Source organism: Leuciscus leuciscus (genome assembly GCF_965113295.1).
Source record: "Leuciscus leuciscus genome assembly, chromosome: 21".
Taxonomy (NCBI): Eukaryota; Metazoa; Chordata; class Actinopteri; order Cypriniformes; family Leuciscidae; genus Leuciscus; species Leuciscus leuciscus.
In genome coordinates, this window is record NC_138745.1 from 24042406 (window position 1) to 24063822 (window position 21417).

Here is a 21417-nt window from a genome sequence, read left to right on the forward strand (position 1 = left end):
TGAATATAAGACGACCCTGATTACATGACACATTTTTTCAAGATGTAAAAGACTTTTTGAGGACCAAATCTTACATTTTATAAAGAAAATGATTTTATTTGAAAGTTTTTCATATTTTAATTCATTTTTATATTCAAAGTATGGCAAATACTGGCAAAATGTACCAACAATCACATTTAAAACTAAACACTTAACAGCATAACAAAAACAAAAAAAAACTGTAGTTCTCATTTCCAGTAGCTTTCACAATAACTGATTTATCACCTTTTTTATGTACAGTGACAGATGTTGGCATGTTTGATCTGCATTGCCTATCTGATCCAGGGAATATGAATGTTTTTTCCTTAGGCCTATCACATAGCACTGAGCGTGTCTGAGGGCACGCGCTGGGGCAAGACTGGTTTATGCTGCATCATTTTTTTACGCTGATTTAAAGCCAGTTCACAGATGCATTGTTCACCTACTATATCATGAATACTGAGCATTCTAAAGTTCTACTTGACATCCTCCTTTTTGCATATTCTCTAGCAGGGAAGGACACATATTTGGACGCAGGGTGTGTGACGACAGAAATCTATAGCAACCTGCTGTGATTCCTCATGTGGTGACACATTTGCTGCCCTCTGTACTTCAGAAAGCCATCGCATTAACCTGTGTGCGCAGCTCTTAACCAAAGCTACTCTCCTCTGAAAAAAGGCAGAGACAAACAAACAGGGAAATAATCACAAACAAATCGCTAAGTAAAGGACTCCCCTGAGACTGGTGGAAAATAAATAGATGTGTTTCATAACTAACATACAAAGCATCTGCATTAGGTCCGAGGAACAAAGAACACTAAAGCCCCTTTGATTGGGCTAAATATGTGGAATGGGATTATATAATGCTTTTTTCCTCTATATCTCCCTCTCCTTCTAACACTCCCAGTTTTTTTCAAGCCCCCACTTTATGTCTTTAAGTATTATGAAATGGTCCTTTAGGTCTTTACCTAGAGTCAGGATGTAGATAGACTATGCTATCCTGTTACTACATAAAACATTACACCCCTATCCTTAACACATCAAATGGCTTTCTCATGTCCTCTCAAATGCTAACACACACACAGGGTCTCTCTCTCTCACACACACACACACACACACAAACATATTTAAACATGCATACACAAAGCAAAGCTCTAGAGTCTCAGCTCTCTTCTCTGTTCCCGAAAGCCCCGTGGCAGCACTAGATGATTGTCAGTTCAGTCTCAGGGCAGATTTGCTGCTAGTCTCTGCAGCTCTTAAGCCTGGCCTGGTTTTCTCTGAGCAGCAGCACATCCTCAAAGCGCTCTGCGCTCATGTGCTCCGACCCGCCTGACCTTGCTTTTTCCTCATTTGAACTCTCTCACTCTCTCTCTAAAATAAAATGCAAAATTTGACATGGTGCTGTGTTAGTTCATAAGTTACTTTGTTACTATATACAATAAAAGTTCTGGCGCAATATGGCTGCCGTCGCATCATCCAGCTGGATGCTGCACATTAGTGGTGGTTGAGGAGAGACCCCCTTCTATGTAAAGCGCTTTGAGTGCAGAGAAAAGCGCTATATAAATGTAATGAATTATTATTTTTCTTATAAAAATAAATAAATATATATTTATTTAATTAAATAAATTTAAATTTCCCATTTCTGTCAACAATATATTAATTGCACGCTATAATCTTTGCACTTAATCCCGGATATGACTCGTTTAACATGATCTACCCACTTATTTTTGCATAATAAACTGGAAATATTCCTTCATTTAAACAACTTCAATTAATTTGAACTAAGACTGGAGATCGTATCAGAAAGGAAAGTGAATGAAAGCATTGCGAGCATTGTTAATTTGCACCATCTTTACGTAGCCTATTAAGGTTTTACAGTATGTGTTGTATAGCCTCCCTTATTTAATTCTAATGAATGCTCTTTAATGTGATGTGTTGTTTGTTTTAGCTTTTTGTATTTCTTTAATAAAAAGGTTGTCAGATCTTTGCGTTTTCTGCATATTACACATACAGTAGCCTAAATAAATATTTGCGAGTTCTCCTTTCAATCATAAAATGTGTTGGAATAATGAGACAACATTTTTGTTTTTTCATCATTCAAGATTAATGTTGGTGGATTAAGTACTGGTACTATATTTGTGATCGATTGTACATTGAATCACAAAATTCATGTGCAAGCACTGCCATTGATAGAGGATAAAGCAAAAGTTGTTTTACGCTACTAGACCATTTGAAGTTTCTGCCTTTCGAATGCGTCAGTGGTTAATGCCTATTACAGACACAATGAAAATATTGTGCTGGAAACAGAAATTTAATCAGTTATCCAGATACAGAGGCCATATGATGTAAACAAATGTAAACTTGCAGTGTCCTGATTGGCTGATGATCCGATCTGCTTGATCGGATCACGGTGATTGCATGTTAATGTCATGTATAAATGCAACTTAAGTGAAGTCTCTCAAGTCTTTGGGTCCAAGGGTTGCAGTTTATTTTACAGTACGTGCACACGTGTACTTACAGTGTAGTTACCTAAGAAAGTAGTGGTAATTTAAGGTAACAACATGGGTTAAGGTTAGGTTTAGGGGTTGGTTCAGGGTTAGTACCTAGTTATTACCCAATTATTGCAATTACTATAATAATTACATAGTATGTACATGGGGAACAGGACTGTAAAATAAAGTATTTGTTCTATTTTTAGCAGTAGTTCTTTAAGCAAGTTATTAAGTTGGCTTGAGAAAGCCAACTTACTGATATTGTATTTAAACTTATTATTATTATTCTGACCCTAATTTTCTGACTCTAACTCCTCCTAGAGCTTTAACTCTACATACTCCAAACTCGGCTCAGACCTTCAGACTGTTCTGACTTAATGTGCTATATCTTTTCTAACTGATCCGACTTACGTTTTTCCTAAAAATGACGACTAAAACTCTGGAAAATCCCATTGACTTTCATTGCAGAATGTCTATAATCTTTCTTTCTTTCTAACTAATCTTTGTTTCTTTCTTTCTAACTAATCTTTCTTTCTAACTAATCTTTCTTTCTTTCTAATCTTTCTTTCTAACTAATCTTTCTTTCTTTCTAACTAATCTTTCTTTCTTTCTAACAATTTTTTTCTTTCTAACTAAGCTTTCTTTCTTTCTTTCTTTCTAATCTTTCTTTCTAACTAATCTTTCTTTCTTTCTAACTAATCTTTCCTTATTTTTTCTTTCTTTCTAACTTATCTATCTTTCTTTCTTTTCTAACTAATCTTTCTTTCATTCATTCATTCTTTCTAACTAATCTTTCTTTCTAACTAACTAATCTATCTTTCTTTCTTTCTAACTAATCTATCTTTCTTTCTAACTAATCTTTCTTGCTTGCTTTCTATCTATCTTTCTTTCTAACTAATCTGTCTTTCTTTCTTTCTTTCTTTCTTTCTTTCTTTCTAACTAATCTTTCTTTATGTCTTTCTAACTTTTCTTTCCTTATAACTAATCTTTCTTTCTTTCTTTTTCTTTCTTTCTTATCTATCTAACTAATCTTTTTTTCTTTGTTTATAACTAATCTTTCTTTCTTTTTTATTTCTTTCTAACTATTCTTTCTTTCTTTCTCTCGTTCTTTCTTTCTAACTCATTTTTATTTCTGTCTTTCTAACTTTTCTTTCTTTCTACCTACTCTTTCTTATTCTTTCTTTCTTTCTAACCTTTCTTTCTGACCTATCTATCTATCTATCTATCTATCTATCTATCTATCTATCTATCTAACTATTCTTTCTTTCTGTCTTTCTAACTTTTCTTTCTTTTTACCTAATATTTCTTTCTTTCTTTCTAACTAATCTTTCTTTTTTTCTACCTAATCTTTATTTTTCTTTCTTTCTAACCTTTCTTTCTTTCTAATCTATCCTTTCTTTCTTTCTAATAAATCTATCTATCTATCTATCTATCTTTCTGATGGACTGTATTGCCTTCAAACTAGGCTTTTTCAAGCCAACTAAAGTTTGCCAACAAGCTTTATCTAGTAATTAACAGTGTTTTGAAATATCAAAACTGATTTCTACTTCAAAAATGTCTAATAAAGCACAAAAAGTATTACTTTAATTATTATAAAAAAATTATTCACTCAAAAACCATTACTTTCAATCTATATAATATTATACCACTTGGAACACAGGAATGGTCACCACGAGAGAAAAAAAGTGCTGTCTATTATGACCTATTTGAGTCGCCATAGTTTGCTGTTACGTTCTCAAGCAATGATAGGTAATGAATGTAGTCTTCCAGTGAGTGTCGGCGGTAACAAAACAAGCGTTAAAGTAAACAACACAAAAAACAACATTCATGTCTATTTGTCATTTGACTCAACAAGCCGATCTGTGGAAATAAGACAGACAGGGTCATAAAATGCATAAAAAAGTGTCCGTCCACTAGTCAAGATGCAAATTAACTTGGTAGATTTGGATATTATATGCATATGGTAGCAAAAACATGAAAAGGACATGGAAACATGGACAGCAAGCAATTTATACAGACGTGGTCAGAATTATTGGTACCCCAAGTAATTATGATTAAAGATGGCTATAAAAATTTATCTGCATTGTTTATCCTTTTGATCTTTCATTAAAAAAATTCCCCAAAACATAACCTTTCATTGAAGTAAAATAATTGAAATTGGGGGGTAAATCACATTATGAATTAAATGCTTTACTCCAAAACATGTTCCTTATATACATATAATAATGCCGACTTGGTGTGTCGCTGCAGCACAAATTGATAAGAAATGAAAGAATAAAGAAAGAACAGTGAAATGTTGTTTCATGCTGTCATGTGGGGTAATAAGGAGAGAACGTAATCGTGATTGCCATACCAAAATGACTTGTGTTTTTCACGAGTCTCTGTCTCCATGTCCAAGTCAAGTCTCGAGTCAGTTGTTCACGAGTCCAAGTCAAGTCGCAAGTCTTTTTGTGCGTGTGTGTGTGTGTGTGTGTGTGTGTGTGTGTGTGTGTGTGTGTGTGTGTGTGTGTGTGTGTGTGTGTAAGTGTGTGTGACAGTCTCTGGTAGTCTGTAATGCAGGACAAAATTTAATTATTTAATTTATTTAATAAAGTAGCTTGAGTAAAGAAATACATTTTTAAATAAATAAAAATTGTAATGTAATTTATAAGTAATTTAAATGAGTTAAAGCATTTATTTATTCTTTGGAATACATTGATTAATGAAATGTCCTTCAAACTGACAGATTTATTAAATAAAACTTGTCGGTTGGTTCCTGCTCTCAGTGCTATAGTTCAAATCTGGTTTGCAGCATCTCCTAATCCTATTCTATGTCCTGATCCTATTTCTGTAATCTAGGGGTTAATGCAGGGGACGGGGGTGGGCGGTAAAGATGAAGATGATGAAGATGAAGAGGTCAAATCCAAGGGCACTAAATCACTAGGATACACCCAGGAAAGGCTGAAAAAGGCACATAAGCGATGATGTAAATTGTGTGCCTAATAGCGCAGGAAGATGAGACCAGGCTTAAGCAGATTAAGCACAAACACTGTTCCATTCCAATCCACTATTAAATGGGCCTAAACCGAACTCATACACAGCCTCTACAGAGAGACCAGTTCTATGACCTATCAGGACTTTAGCAACACACTTCAAAGGAGTGGGGCTGAATTTAAGGGCTCCAGCTGAAAGAGAGGAGCTTAGCAGAGCTGAAGGAGTGAGAGGAGAGACGCTGGAGGATGACAGATTGCATTCTGGTGCTGGCGTATGCGCTTTTCTCTCCCCTTCCTTATTTTATTTAGTAGTGATGAATCGGCTACCTGCTGAACAATGAGCTGAGTGGATATGGGTGAGGACCGGCAGTCAGTACCGCAGTTGCAGAGAGGGCATAGAGAGAGAGATAGAGAAAGAGTGAAAGGAAAAAAGAAACAAAGAAAGAAAGACAGAAAGGAAGGATAGAGCAGGGCGATATATATTAAATATGAAATTTCTAATGCAAGAGACATTTTAATAGCGTATTTGACCTAACTCTAATACAGTTTTTGCTACTGATGAAATTTAAGTTTGATTCATTTGCATAAATCAGTTCAAACTGTTCAATTGATCCAAAACAAATTTTCACAGAATTCAAAAAATAGAATTATTATTCATTTTGTAATGCTTCATTGTTCTACAGGGTCCAAAATTAATATGTCAAATGGCAAATGATGGTTTTGCCAAGCTACTCGCAAATAACTTTATACAAAACAATTTTAATGATAAATGCTAAAGATTTTCTCAATTCACTCCCCATTGAAAGGTCATAGTGTATTGTTGACGTTCGAAGTATTGTCAAACAAAACGGAGGCTAGCTTGACCCTCCCTCCTCCTCCTCATCCCATCCCCATCCCCTCCCCCTCCCTCCCGTGCTTCCTGAAACAGGCTTTTCCGGTGTAAATTCGGGACTTTGCGCGTTCCTTCTCCTTTTCCCTCTTCTTTGCTATTTGTTCATCGGAACGTCGTCTCTTTGGTCGGGTGTCGGCCATATCAAAATTCTCAAGAATATACAATCTTAACGTTAGTCATTGTCTAGGACTTCTCTCTCCTGCACTCCCCACACCCCCCTTCATGTGCATCCCCAACCCCCACCCCCAAATCATTCTTGTCGGTTATTGGCTGGAACACTGTTATGTTTCGTGGTCCAGGCTGGGCCAGTTTGTTTTTGATGCTGTTTGTGGAGCCAGGGCTGTCTACAGAGACCGCGTATTTTTACAGTGTGTTCAGGGGACAAGCAGCTAGCGAATAGTGAGGAGATGTTTGCTGTATGTGACAAAAAAAATTCGGCCTATGAAACACGTGACATCGCTAAGAGCACCTTTAACTTACTGCAGAGTCTAAATAGGCAGCATTCTGCAGTGTGGGCCCCAGCTAAGGCACTCACTCTGGGTTTTACATGGTGAAAATATGGCGAGGATCTCATGGAAACAGAGACAACTTTAAGCACAGTGATAAATTACACTCTCCGTCAGCAATCCTGCGGAGAGGGCTCTGATGCTATACAGTCTTGAGTAGGAGAGGGGCTGCGTCGAGCAGTAAGTGTGTGTGTTTATGTGAGTGAATCCCATGTGAGCAGGCTGGGATGACTCAGAGTGACAGATGCACACGCACCACCATACCCCTCCCATTCAACGTCAGTGACCAATCGATCATCCCTAACTCCTGAGAGGAAGGCGAGTTTGCGGCACTATGCAGAGGAAGAAAAACGGCAAAGATCTTCAGTCAGAGGTTAATTGAAACATACATATATTCAAACTCTGTGACGGCAGTGGCACGGATATAATCCAAATCTCCTGCACTGCTGAATCTTCAACGCCACAACAAAAGATTACGTGATGCAAGCGCAATGGTCAAACATATCTGTCTAGTGCAGGGTTGCCCAATCCTGTTCCTGGAGATCTACCTACCTGCAGAGTTCAGATCCAACTCTGACCCAACACAATTTGTAATTATCAAGTGCTCCTGAAGATCTTAATTTGCTGGTCCAGTTGTGTTTGATCAGGGTTGAAGGTGAACTTTGCAGGAAGGTAGATCTCCAGTATTGGGCACCCCTGGTCTAGTGCACATTTATATAGCAATGCATTCGGATGTACAATCGCATTTTGAGTGAACGGCCTCTAAAACCGGTTATTTTTTGTGAATTAAAAACATACAGTGCAAATGTAGTCTGATTCCTGAACGAATAGTTCAAAAAGATTGGTTTGAATCAGTCTGACAAATACTGTCATTGTCAGTGAATCATTCACTCAAACAATTCATTCAAGATGCTTATTTATTTTGGAACAAACCAAATGACTTTCATCATGAGAGGATCAATGAATCACACACTAAACTGAATCGATTCTTTAAAAAATGTTTATTCACTCAGGAATGAAACACAGCTGTTGTGTGGTTGATGGTTTATTCTGTTTTGACATTAACTGGAAATATGAAGTCTAAAATGTAAGACCTCAATATTAACCTTTTGGTTATTGTAAAAAAAAAAAAAAACCGGTAGGTAACATTTGTATGATTGACTATTGGCTATGTCCTCCATTCTTTCATTAATATCTATTAGAACGGGGTAAAAAAAGCAAGTCCAGCCAATCAGTCATCATTAAAGACTGTGGAGTGGACAGCTTCCAGAAGACAATTTGTAAACGTTTGAAACAGGCTCTGAAAAATTAACAAAGCTATAAGAAATGGGCCAACACAAGGACGAAAATGAGAGAGAGGGTCTTTTCATGTCCTTCAGCACTGAAGGGTCTCCAAGCATCTGCTACCTGATCAGGCCTACTAGCCACATTTTAATTTCTCTGATACTCTCACTCTCCTCATCCCTTAGGGACAGTAATTAATACAACAGACATTCTGTTAGGTCGTTTTGAGTGTGATTAATTTTGTGGGAGTTCTAAAAGAAGTGGTCCTAATGAACTCTTTTCTCTTTGTAAAGTCATATAGAGTTCTCTTACCCTCTCTCCCATTGTTTCATCCTCACGTCTGTACTATACTAATGCCTCACCACTATGGAAACAAGCCAAGGAAAATATTACAGGCATGTTAACAGTTCTTTCTAATAAGACAGAAATCCTACAGATATCAAATTTGGAAGGAGATTCAATCTTTATAAAGGTGGAGATGGTATATTCAATTCTGTCCATTCATGAACACAAAGAGAAAGTTTTGCAAAGTTTCCAAATGCTTTGAAACCAATATGTTATCTCTTCTTTTAGATTTGATTTGAACCATATATGTTTAAGAATAATCACAATCCAGTATAGAGAGGGCAGGAACTCAGAGAGGACCTTACAAAAATAATGTATATTGAGATGAATATACCAGGGGTCACCAATTAGCGGACATCGCTTGCAATATTTAGCTGTTTATATGGTATATATTTTGTTTAAATATAGTTTAAGTGCAGAGCATTAAAACAACGGAGCTGTACACATCACAAGCACACAGGGACGTTAATGGTAATGATTTTTCTGCATAAAGCGGGCTCATTACTGATTAAAAAAAGAGCTTCAGTAAGATGATGCGGTTATTTTAACAAAAGTAAGAAAGGCACTGTGGTGAGCAGCAAAATAGACTGATATTCTCATTAAAACAATGTAGAAAATTAGGTTCTTCTCAGATTTACATTTTCAAAAAAACATTTTAAGAGGACAATGCTGAACCCTATATCTTTTCTATGTAAGCCTTATGGGTAACTTTACAATAAGGTTCCATTTGTTAACTATGAACTAACTTGAAAAATACTTGTAAAGCATTCATTAATATTAGTTAATGTTTCTTTCAATGTTTACTAATGCATTATCAAAAGTTGTATCTGTTAATATTATTTAATGTGCCTGAGCTAACATGAACTAACAATGAACAGTTAACTTATGTTAACAAAGATTAATAAATACTGTAATAAATGTATTGTTCATTGTTAGTTAATGTCTTAACTAATGTCAACTAATGGGACCTTATTGTAAAGTGTTACCAACTTAAGTGCTATACATAGGTATCTCACTATAAAAATCAATAAACTAATAGTCTGATTAAACACAACAGCTGATCTTACCTGTTAATATTCATATCCATTTTAGCTTGACTGAATAAATATTTCAATATTGTTTTGAAGAAAGAAAATCTCAGACACCACTGCTTGTCCTCAAAATTTTTACCTTAATGACTATTTTGAAGGGGGTTTTTTTGTGTGTGTTTAGCCACTGCGGTCCATATGGACATTTATATCTATTGCAGAAAAAGTTTTGCCCGGACCTCTGCTGGAAAGGTAACTTTAAACAAATAAAGCAGATAAAAACTCAAAATGTATGGAAATTTTACAACCCAAAGCGAAAAAGCGACGGATAATGATGATTTTTTAGTGGAACATATACTTTGTAGTGCCAAAAAAACATGAAAGCACTCCTTTCATACTTGTTAAGAGACTAAAACGAGGACACAATATGGACCTCCTAAATTTAAATAAATAATTCCTTTATTATGAGACCAGAAGGTTACACAATGGTGACAACTAGCACACACCTCCCATCTCCCAGAGAGAAGTGTCCCTCTACCACCAGCAGAACAGCACAGGCCGTAAGGCACGCGAGGGCAAGGGGTCGACTGACAGGGAATGTGGTCTTATAATCTGGGTCACTGAACCTCTGCAGATTATGACAGGTGTGAGAGGAGAAGAGACAGGTTGTAGCCCCCTCTATAGGGTTATGGGGAGGTAAGACTGTCAGAGCGGCTTCCTAAGACTAGATCTTCAGTCAAGCAGACGGCACTGAGGGAAAGGACTCGGGCGAATGATGGGTCAATTGAATGAGAATGTTCCAGGCAAGAGCCTGGGAGTGGTTTGAGTGTTTGCAAATAAGTTGTCAGAACTCAAAAAATGTTTGCCGTGATCTGTTACATTTAAGTCAACAATCTCAGATTAAATCTAAAATTTAGATTTTGCACTACACAAGAATGTTGAATGCAATTTAATTGAATAAAACTTGAGGGATTTATCCTTTGAAGATACATCTACATCTGCATCCACACAGTTGTGTGACAGGAACAGCCGGGCTATAATGGCCCACTGGGACTCTTCCATGCAGCTTCTAGTTCCAACCCAGTCCATTAATCCCTACTGTAAACAAGCCAGTTCCTGCAGATGTTTGCGTTTCCTCCAGCACTCTGTGACCAGGAAATCACGGCCCACCTGGATTGTCAAGTTAAAAAAACACTCCAGCTTCATTCCAGATCATATTTGTCCTGCTCCAGACAAATATTGAATGCTAAATATAGGTAGACCTTTAACATACTACATATGCCAGTGCAGGTTAACTATTTAAGGTTTATTTATGTTGTTGCATTTTGTTTCCCACAACAGCTGTCTTCACACTTGCCGCAACATTTTGTATTGTGAATGAGGAGATGACGTAGCTGCCATTTCACACGGATGCACACCAGACTAGACTTACGGTGCTGGTTTGGTCTCTTTCAGCATAGAGTGAAAGTGCTGCAACATCACAGGCACACAAAGATAATGGCTATTTCAGTTTAATAAGTGTTACTGATCTAATTTCAAGTATTAAACAACCATTCAGAACAACAAAGGTACATATTACATTGAAGTATGAAGCATGCATATACTGTACTTCATGCTCTAGGCATTTTTTTGTATATGAATCCTGTATACTGTAAGTAAGCAGTAAGTAAGCAGTATGGTAATATTGCATTCCAAACATAGTTCATTTTGGGGTTTCTCAAGGTAATGTTTTTAGATTCATGTGCACAGAAGTGAACAGACACAGTTCTGTGTCTTAAAGTGCATAAATTACCATAAATAAATATGGAAACATATTTATCCTTGAGCCAGCATTCCCCAATCGGTTTCCACAAATAATGTAATGGTTGTCTTTCTCTGTTAAAGCTCATCAGGACTCAATGTTTTGTTGTTAATTGTTTATCTTATCATACTTATTAACTACTACTATATGAACATGACAAGAAAGGAAAAAAGAAAGACGAATAAAAAGGAGGAAAAATTCAAAGGAAGGAAGAGTGGATGGAAGGACTTGGGGAATGAAAATTAAAGAAGAAGAAGAAGAAGAAGAAGAAGGTTGAAATATGAAAGAAGCCAAAATAATAAAAGGAGGAAAGAAAAAAAGAAAAAGGACAGGAAGAATGGAAATGGAAAGAAAAAAGAGAGGAAAACAGTAAAGAAGGAAGGAAATAAGGAAGGAAAATAAAAAAAGAATTAAAGAAGGAAAGACAAGAAGAAAGAATGAAGAATGGAAGGAAGAAAATAAAAATGAAAGGGAAAATGAAAATGAAAGGTTAAAGCAAAAGAAAGGAAGGAAGGAAACAATGGATGGAAGAAAAGAAAAGAAAAGAAAAGAAAAGAAAAGAAAAGAAAAGAGGGATGAAGGACAAATGAAGAAATTAAAGGAAAGAAAGAAAGAAAGAAAGAAAGAAAGAAAGAAAGAAAGAAAGAAAGAAAGAAAGAAAGAAAGAAAGAAAGAAAGAAAGAAAGAAAGAAAGAAAGAAAGAAAGAAAGAAAGAAAGAAAAGCCACACTGTTCCGCAGTTTCAGTAATACAATAGATATTTTGATTATGCAAATATGTAAAAGAAACATTGCTATGCTCCATTAGTTCCTTTCTGCTTTTCTTCACCATTTATTCTTTTTTATCTCAAGGTATTTCTATCAATGATTGCATTCACAGCTGGTATGAGGGAAGACAGCTGAAAAATGGCTTTTTAAGTGCCGCAATCACCATAAAATCTGGATTTGATCAAGTTGGCTGGCAGAGGAAATAAATGAATGAAGGAAGGGAAACCACGTGACCCGGGCCAGAGGGGAGACAAAGGTGGCGTGGCATGGGCCGGGATAATTACCGGCAGCAGTTCTGGCCCAGCTTCAGTCAAGGACACGGGCTGTTTATTCAAATGAGCTCTGATAAGGCTTAATGTGGACAGCGGCTTATTGCTCTTGTCCTAATGAGAAAAATCACAACACTCTCAGAACAGGTGCTCCAGCAGACAAGCAACACAGACAGCGCTATGTAAAACAGCACTAATGGCAGCTGAATAAGGAAAAAAAGAGGGAAAAACGAAGAAAAAAAAGTCATGGTATGCTAACAGGACAGGTGACACTGGAGGCTGTTTATAGGCTAAACATATGCTTCATTATGAGCCCATCTATCCATTTAATACTCAAACAATCATGCATAGAGAGAATTATTTCTCTATTGTTAGCTACACTGAAGGATGATTCCACCAAACAGGTGCCATTAATGTTTCTCATTTCCATAAGTAATAAAATGATTTCAACAATGAATAGCTGATGCCGAAACACAGTCCTTCCGTTGTCTTCACTATCTTTTTTTGATTTTCCAGTCTTCATTGTCACATGATCCTTCAGAATTAATTCTAATATGTTGATTTGATGCGCAAGAAACATTCCTTATTATTATCAATATTGAAAACAGTTGTGCTGCTTTATATTTTTATGGAAACCGTGACACATTTTTTTAAGGATTCTTTGATGAACAGAAAGTTCAAAAGAACAGCATTTTTTTGTAACAATGTAAAAGTCACTTTTGATCCACTTAATGCATCCTTGCTAAATAAAAATATAAATTTCTTTCAAAAAAATCAAAAAAATCTTACTGACCCAAACTTTTAAACAGTAGTGTACAGTATATGGTAAAACTGTCAACCATGTTACTGTCAACCCTTTTACATTTATGAAAGGATAATTATATTAAAACATGTATTAAAATGTATTAATTTAGCTTGAGATGGCAGAATGCAATTTATTAACACTTAACGCATTATCTATCTGACAGACTATCAAATCTTACAAGAAAAGTACTTTTAGAAAGAAAGGCACAGAATGACCCTGCAGTAGTTTAGATACTTCTGCACACATTTTAAAATTAAATATGATTAGACTCTTCATGAATAGAAAAAAAGTGAGATATGATTAGACACTTCATAATAAGTACATGATTAAAATGTGTATTAATTATTTCAGCAAGGTTATCTCAGGATACGGTAAAGTAAGCCCTGAGCTCACAACTGAACCACTTCCAGATTTCAGAGCAAAAAATATATAAATATATATATATATATTGCTAAATTAAGAGCCTTTCGTGTTACTTAAGTCGCAGTGGGATGAGAATGTGCATGAAGGGGGGAAATTTAGAACTCAACTTCCAGGCTTAAATTAAACACCTAATCTCTGGAGGAGTCTGCAAGACCTTTTCCAAACTGATATTAAGTAGAGCCTCCGAGGTCTCGGGGCGACCTGCCTTCCAGGACGATAGACTTAAAGGAATAGTTCATCCAAAAATGAACTCTCCCTCATGTCGTTCCAAACCTTTCTGACTCAATCTTCTGCTGAACACAAATATATTTTGAAGAATCTCTATACAATGAAAGTCAATGGGGTCCAATCTTGTTTTTGACACCAATCTTATTCAAAACATCTTCTTTTGAGTTCCACTTACCAAAAATAAGTCATACAGTTTTGGAATGACATGAGGTAATAAAAGGCGAGTAAATGATAACACAATTTAAAATTTTTGGCCAAACTCTCCCTTTAATTCTCAAGGAAACGTCAAGTCAAGTCACCTTTATTTATATAGTGCTTTATACAAAATGGAATTACAGTGATAACAGGAAAATTATGCATGTTGTTCAACTGAATGGATTCAGTTCTGTTGTTATTTAATCTATAAATCAGTTCTGCAAAAAAAAAATTGTCATCCTCCAGCTCAGTTCAGTTCTCATACAACATCGTCAGTACAGTCAGATCAATAATATTGTTGAATATTAAGTGAATATTAAGTGATAAAAGTGCAAATTGCTCCCCTGTCAGATGCCACTGACACAGAACTCTCTCCTGCATTGTGTTCCGATCACAATAGCCCATTTTTATTTTTCATTACCTATTAATAAGTCTCTATTGCGAGATGAAGCCCGGACCTTTTGCTCCCACACACCTGGCTGGCCTGATCCAGCTGAAAATGAGCACATCCATCGCTGAGCTCATTTTGGAAAAGCTCAGACAGATCTGTAGTGCTGGACTTGGCTTTTGAATGAAGCGCCCTAGAGGGTTGAAAGAAGCGCCCCATTTACAACAGCGCACTCAGGACGAAAATGCAAAATCCTTTGGAGAATCAGTCGCGGTGCTACAGTCTCTCACACATGATGAGCTAATCTAGAGGGGACTCGCTAATAGAATTCCTGTCTAACGGCTGATAAGAAGTTAGTTTGACTTCACTGGATCTGTGATTTGATTTAGCTCTTTTAAGTATGTTGCGACTGAACAAAAAGGAAACATGAAAAAACCCTGGAGCATAATTCTGCTCACTCATCCCTGTCCGGTACTGTTCCAGCGACTATAAAGTGATTATCAAGGATTCCTCTAAAGTATGGAGAATAAAAAATGTATGATTTGATCACTTTTTCTTCACCCTTTCTGGAATGGTCTGTTTTTGTTCTTTAAATCAATCTATCTATTTATCTATCTATCTATCTATCTATCTATCTATCTATCTATCTATCTATCTAATTTTCTTATGCTGTTGAATGCTTAAGCTACAGTATAGACAGTACAATAATTGTATCAGAAAATACCACAGTATACAGTATTACACAACTGATTCAATATTGATTAATTTGTCAATATTTCAGATAGGCTTACATGTTAGCTTTTCTTAAGGAAAAAACTCTCCAAACTAATACTCTAAACTATACAGGGAACCCTCTCATATGGTACATTACTACAATTGTAAAGGTTAAAATTATCAACAGAGCTAAAATATTCAACTGCTATTTTATTTCAGATATAATAATCACACTCAAATAACAACTGAGTTGTATACAAACATTTTAATTGCACATAAGGTAGTTTTCATAAACACTTGTCTTGTTCATTAGCTCCTATGCAGTTTTTTTTATTAATTTTTTTAGCTAACTAATAAACTGTGAACACTGGATAACTTCCCTGAGGTAAATGAAACATTAAGTGACATTGTTCAGATGTTTTATTGCGATTGAAACCCTGAATGAGTGATTCATCACATAGCCTTCACCATACCTAGAGATTGGCATGGAGTACTTTCCATAAGATCATCTCTCAATGCAAATCAAACCAGCTATTAGGCTAACTGAAATAAAACCATGCCAATCTCTAGGTATGGAAAAGGCTATGTGATGATGTGGGGCTATTTTAATTCCAAAGGCCAAGGGAACTTTATCAGGATGCATAGTACCCTGGATCCATGAAGTAACTGGCCTTTAAAAATAAAAATCTGCCTGCCTCTATGGGAATTTAACATAGGGGTGTCCAGACTTATGCACCCTGTATTTTAAGGAAGAACATTTATTTATTTACGATACATTATTCATTCACAAAGAAAATTGGTGTCCTTAAAGGTTGAATTTTTCCTAATTTTTTTAATTAAGGCATTAGGTTCAATTTCCAAAAGATGATTTTTTATTCCTCTTTTTAGTCAACTTTAGCATGGGTGTCTAAACTTATGCATAGCACTGTGTATATATAGAACAAAAAAGGTCTACTGACTAGTCTATTATAAAAGTATGGGATGTAGTTTTGAATATCCCTTATGAAAGCAGTCAAATGGCTTTCAGAGACATTTTTCAAGGCTAAGTTGGGTAGGTAACAGAGAGGAATGTTTAATTTATGAGCAGACAGACTGTTTGGCCAGACATATTGGTGTAAGTGAGGACAGCCTACACGGAAGACCCAGATAAAGCTCTGCTAAACTGGGACCGGCATAGACTAACAGTGACATCAGATACAGGCGCATGAAAAGGATAAAATGGGAGAGAGAGAAACAAGAGAGAAATCCAGAATACTCTGAATGAACTCTACAACTATCCCAGCAAATACCGCTTCAGCCGCGCAACAACTTCTCTTTGACCAATCACATTTGTTCTGTGCTGTTCACACAAGGCCCAGAAGAAACTTTTTGATAACTATTTTTGATAACTGCCAAAAGGTGAGTGAATTGAGAAATTGGGATATGTAGTGTGTATTTAATGTCCTTCTGACAAAGGTATTAGTTTCCGTTGCATTTTTGTGACAAACAGAACAAACGTCATTATGTCACATGCAGCGTCATACACAAACGACAATATACACATTTACCTATTTTAAACTTTCTATTCATCAAAAAATCCTGCGAACGATGTATCACGGTTCCCACAAAAATATGAAACAGTTTTCAACATTGATAATAACAAATGTTTCTTAAGCACCAAATCAGCATATTAGAATGATTTCTGAAGACTGGAGTAATGATGCTGAAAATTCAGCTTTGCCATCACAGGAATAAATTAAATGTAATAAATATATTTAAATATAAATGTATTTATTCATTTATCTAAAATATATAAATAATATTTTATTTTAAATTGTAATATTATTTCACAATATTACTGATTGTACTGTATTTTTAATTTAAATTTTTTTTTATTTAAATGTTTTCAATAAATATTTACAGATGTCAACATAGCCAATAAAATATATATTTTTGATAATTTGATTTTGACAAATGTATATTCACTATAGAAATGTGTGTTTTTTCCATGTTTTTAAAAATATTTTATTTGTTTCCATAACTTTTTTTTAAGACCTGGAAATCACAGTTTTAAAATTCCCTGATATTTCCAGGTTTTCCTAATAGAAAACCACAAGCCAACAGTTTCTTCAAAGACAATTTTTTACTCGCATTTGTCACTTGGCATGTTAAATTTGGACCCTGTGTGAACAGCATCTGTAAAGTATAACACATTAATGTCATAAGGCAAATTTCCATCCTACCTGTAGCGCACTGTTTAGGAAGCAGCTGTTCTGACCCGGCTCATTGCTCAGGCCTTTGCTGGGTGCGATGGAGGTCATGGTGCGTGGGGTAAACATCCCCTGCAGCCCACTGCTGCCTGACGCAAAGTAGTTCCGCTTCCACGACATGGGTCCAGCTCCGCTTCACTCCCCCCTCCAATCACCACAAGAGCCACATCCTTCGCCAGCTAATCACGCTGGAGGAGGAGGGCATCCTGAATACAGTGCAGATGAGTGTGTGTGTGTGTGTGCGTGTGTGTGAATGAATGAGAGAGAGTGAGCAGAGAGTGCCTTTGCTGGGCTGTTCTCTATGTTACTCCCATGAGAGAGGAATATGTGGGTCAGAGATGGGTGTTTGGTCAGTGAGTACAAAACAAAATGTATAATGAAGGAATCTGCCAACAGGTGTGAATATAATAGTGATGTTTTCTCTCGAGGGGGGCGGGTGAATCTCACTAATGTCTGTCTGTCTAAACGCCTCCCTGCACCTGAGATGGTAAAGTGGGGTCAAACGCAAATACTGGCCTGGTTAAAAGCAGCTGTGTGACTGTTGCAGTGTTTGTTAGAGTAAGTGCTTGCGTCTATGTCTGTGGTCCGAGACACTGTCCTCACGAAGCTGTGTCCACTTTCTGTCCGCTGACTGATCTTCACTTCTGAGCCTCTGCAATGTGTTCTCTCTTAGCCCAGCTGGTCTGAAAAACAGAAATAATAATTTACACTCAAAAACTTTCCTTTTATAAAAAAAAAAAAAAAATCTTTCTGATTTTAATCTGCATGGAAAAGGAGGGGGAGTAGGAGTGGGAAACCTGTTTGAAACCCATCATCATTTTTACAGATTTTTAAAAAATGGTTCTACTTCCTTATAATTTATACAAAAGAACATGAATGGTAAATTACTCTTTGGATTCTGTGTCTCAGATATGCACCCCCCTCTGTGTATATCTATCTCTCCATTGATTGACACTATTTTGGATAATCCAAGAAAATAAAATGCTTTTTATTTGTAAAATATTTATTTCATTTGTATATTTTTGTCTTTTTTTATAACTTGATGGATGCAATCCAAAATATAAGATCATAAAACAAATGAATTGTCTCTAATCAGTACAAATACACATTTCTTTTTAAATGTTTTTGAAAGAAGTTTCTTATGTAGACCAAGGATGCATTTAGTTGATCAAAAATACAGTACAAAAGAGTGCATAATTCTATAATTATTATAATTGTATTTTCTTTATATTTGATTGAGACTACATGTAATATTTGTACTTTTAAAAATGTATTTGTACCACCACAGCACAATTTAAAATTACTGTAAAATATGAGTTAATACATTTGTTGACTCAAAACTTATAAGAAACAAAAATTATGTAAAAATTATACATATGTACATTTGAGCCTACAATCTTTATTGTGGTTTACGGCCAGGCTATTTGTCAACTACCTATTTTCACATCACTTTATGTCTTTTTACCCCTCTCATATGTACAGTACACACAGTAAAGCAGTCCTGCACACCGATTGCCATGCAAATATCAACTTAGGTATAAATGCAAAATCTCCACTCTAACAAATTTGGACCATCATATGTTTCATACCCTCATCCTCTCCCCTTTCCAACCAGCAGAAAGCAAGTGAAAGAGGAAGGGAAAAGAGGGAGGGAAAAGGGAGAGGAAAGACAGCAGCACTGCAGAGACACAGCTTGCATCACAGAGCTCTCCTGCCAGGTTGGAGGCATGTCCTATTCCCACTACTACATAAATACACACCCACAATACACACTCTGTCCACATGGTCCAGCCCTGCAGTATGTCCGGTTTTCCTGAGGCAGAGGCATGGAGAGGGATGTTCTGATGTGGAAGAACAGTGTGTGTGACAGACCTGAGTCAGGTATTACGTGGGGTTCCCGCTCTTCATAATCAAGGTCAGGGATGTTCAACTACTGATCGATTCAATGACATTGGTCATTTAATAAATTAAGCTCAACAATTTCAAAACAGTGATAGTTTTCTAACACAACACAAGGAAATATGTCAACACAGGACAGAAAACGTGTCTTGTCAAGCTATTTATTGGGGTCTAACAGCAGGTAAATCAGTTTCCCTACATTATCCAATCTGACCATAATGTTGTTGCTCAACAGAGGACAGTGTAGCGTCATGCAATGTATTTAAACTGTGTCCTTTATTGACTTAAATATAAGCAAAAATGTATATACCAAAATATATAGTGATCCATAAAGTATTATTTTATGTTTAGCATGACTAGTTCAAGTCATGCTAAACATAGCACTCTTATTTGACTGCATTGCAATACATGTTGTTTAGCTTAAATTTAATTAGTTTAATTTGCTGTTAATATATTTCAATTAATAATAATGTATATAGAAAATATAGATGGGACCGTTCAGTAAAATATCACTTTGTGGATCAATAAATATTTTGGACATTACTTTTTGGTCATATATTTAAAGGGGTCATATAATGGTACATGCACTTTCACAAGTTGATTGAACTGAAATGTGTGTTGGCAGTGCCTGTACACAACCATCATAAAATGATAAAAATCCATCCAGTGTTTTTTTTTTTATCTCCTTATGTTTTCCCCATCTCAAATCAAGCCGTTCGATCTTGTGACGTCTCAAGATCGGACGCCCCTCCCACGATTGTTAATTGACAGCAGCGTTTCAACACAGACCCGGCCTGAACGAGCTGTCATCATAGTCCGTCATTGTTGATATGCTGGAGCAGAATGGCGTCTAATCGATTGTGGTGTTCTGTTCTTAGGTGCAATACACAGCAGTCATTTTGATGTTCCTAAATCCGAACCGCTGAAGACGCAGTGGCTGAGTTTTGTTTTCGAAGGAAATATTCCCCACAATCAACGTCAATGCTTTCATGTTTGCGCGAATCATTTCACCAGACTGCTTTACAAACGAGTGTCAGTATAAAGCTGGTTTTGCTAAGAAGCTGCTCCTGAAAAAAGGATCAGTACCAACTATTCGTGTTCCTGCTGCACCTCCAGAAGAAGTGAGTGTAACGTTTTATTAACCTTTATATTAATCTTTATATTAATCTTTGCAAATCGCTTGCACGCTTCACGATGAATGCGGGTAAGGTTTACACTCAGGGTAGATTACGGCATGTTTTCTATGTACGACGTTCTCAATATAATTCATAATCCCACATTTATAATGAACAACGCGTTATGGTTATTATGTTATGGTTATAACAAACGGTGTACGCACAGAACAGAGGGGCGGGGTGAGCAAAGCTCATTATCATTTAAAGACACATGCACTTAAACGGCGTGCTGAAAACAGAGCTGTTTTTGACCAGGTAAAATTTGTGTTTTCTTACAATACTAATGCGAATTTTTTATTAAAGTATATTACAAACTTTTAATTTAGACCCTAAAGAATCATATTAGCTTGTACAAAAATGGCATTATATGACCCCTTTAATATGTTTTGCAAAATATTTAAATAACTTCCGTATTGATGATTTCCTCATAATTTTTATACAACTGTACTGTAATACATTTAGGAAGAGGAAAACATCAATATTCAAGTTATTTTAATTATTATTTAAAAATATATATATATATGAAAATATCCTCAAATATTTAATGATCAACAAAGTAATGAAAAAGAGTCATATATTTTCTACACACATTTTTATTTTAGAGTCATGCATTAATGGCAAATTAAACTCATGCTAAATAGCTTAAATCTATTAAAATAGAGTAGACTAGAGCAACATTTAAAGGAAGTTTTATTTTTATTTAAAAATTTGAAATAATAAATATTTGAGAGGTACATCATGTAAATGTCAATTCCTCATCAATCCTTCTTCCAAAACGTTTTTTTTGTCTTACCCTGATTCACTATGGTAAGCCTATTTTAAGTGTAGCTCCGGTTACTTTGATGTGTGCGGGAGTGTTTAGTTGTCACAACGAATGAGAAAAGTTGACATGGTGCCACTACTACATTGTAAAGCATTATCTATTGTGAAGAGTCATTTCATTATGGTTGTTGTAGTGCTGTTCCGGAA

The 21417-nt window shown here is 35.9% G+C and overlaps 1 protein-coding gene and 1 long non-coding RNA gene across 8 annotated transcripts in view; one reads left to right on the top strand and one right to left on the bottom strand.

The window, feature by feature from the left end:
• Positions 1 to 21417, top strand: part of LOC309485128 — a 300702-nt gene that overhangs the window by 240270 nt on the left and 39015 nt on the right. The window lies entirely within an intron of this gene.
• Positions 1 to 21417, bottom strand: part of usp54b (ubiquitin specific peptidase 54b) — a 103841-nt gene that overhangs the window by 47834 nt on the left and 34590 nt on the right. For 6 of the 7 annotated variants that reach the window (XM_082151740.1, XM_082151739.1, XM_082151741.1 and 3 more), the window contains exon 2: positions 17348 to 18057. The exons of the other annotated variant lie outside the window; for it this stretch is intronic. In XM_082151740.1, the coding sequence (XP_082007866.1) occupies positions 17348 to 17494 (147 nt within the window). In that variant the 5' untranslated portion in view covers positions 17495 to 18057. The remainder of the gene's footprint in view (positions 1 to 17347; positions 18058 to 21417) is intronic. 7 annotated transcript variants of the gene reach the window in all.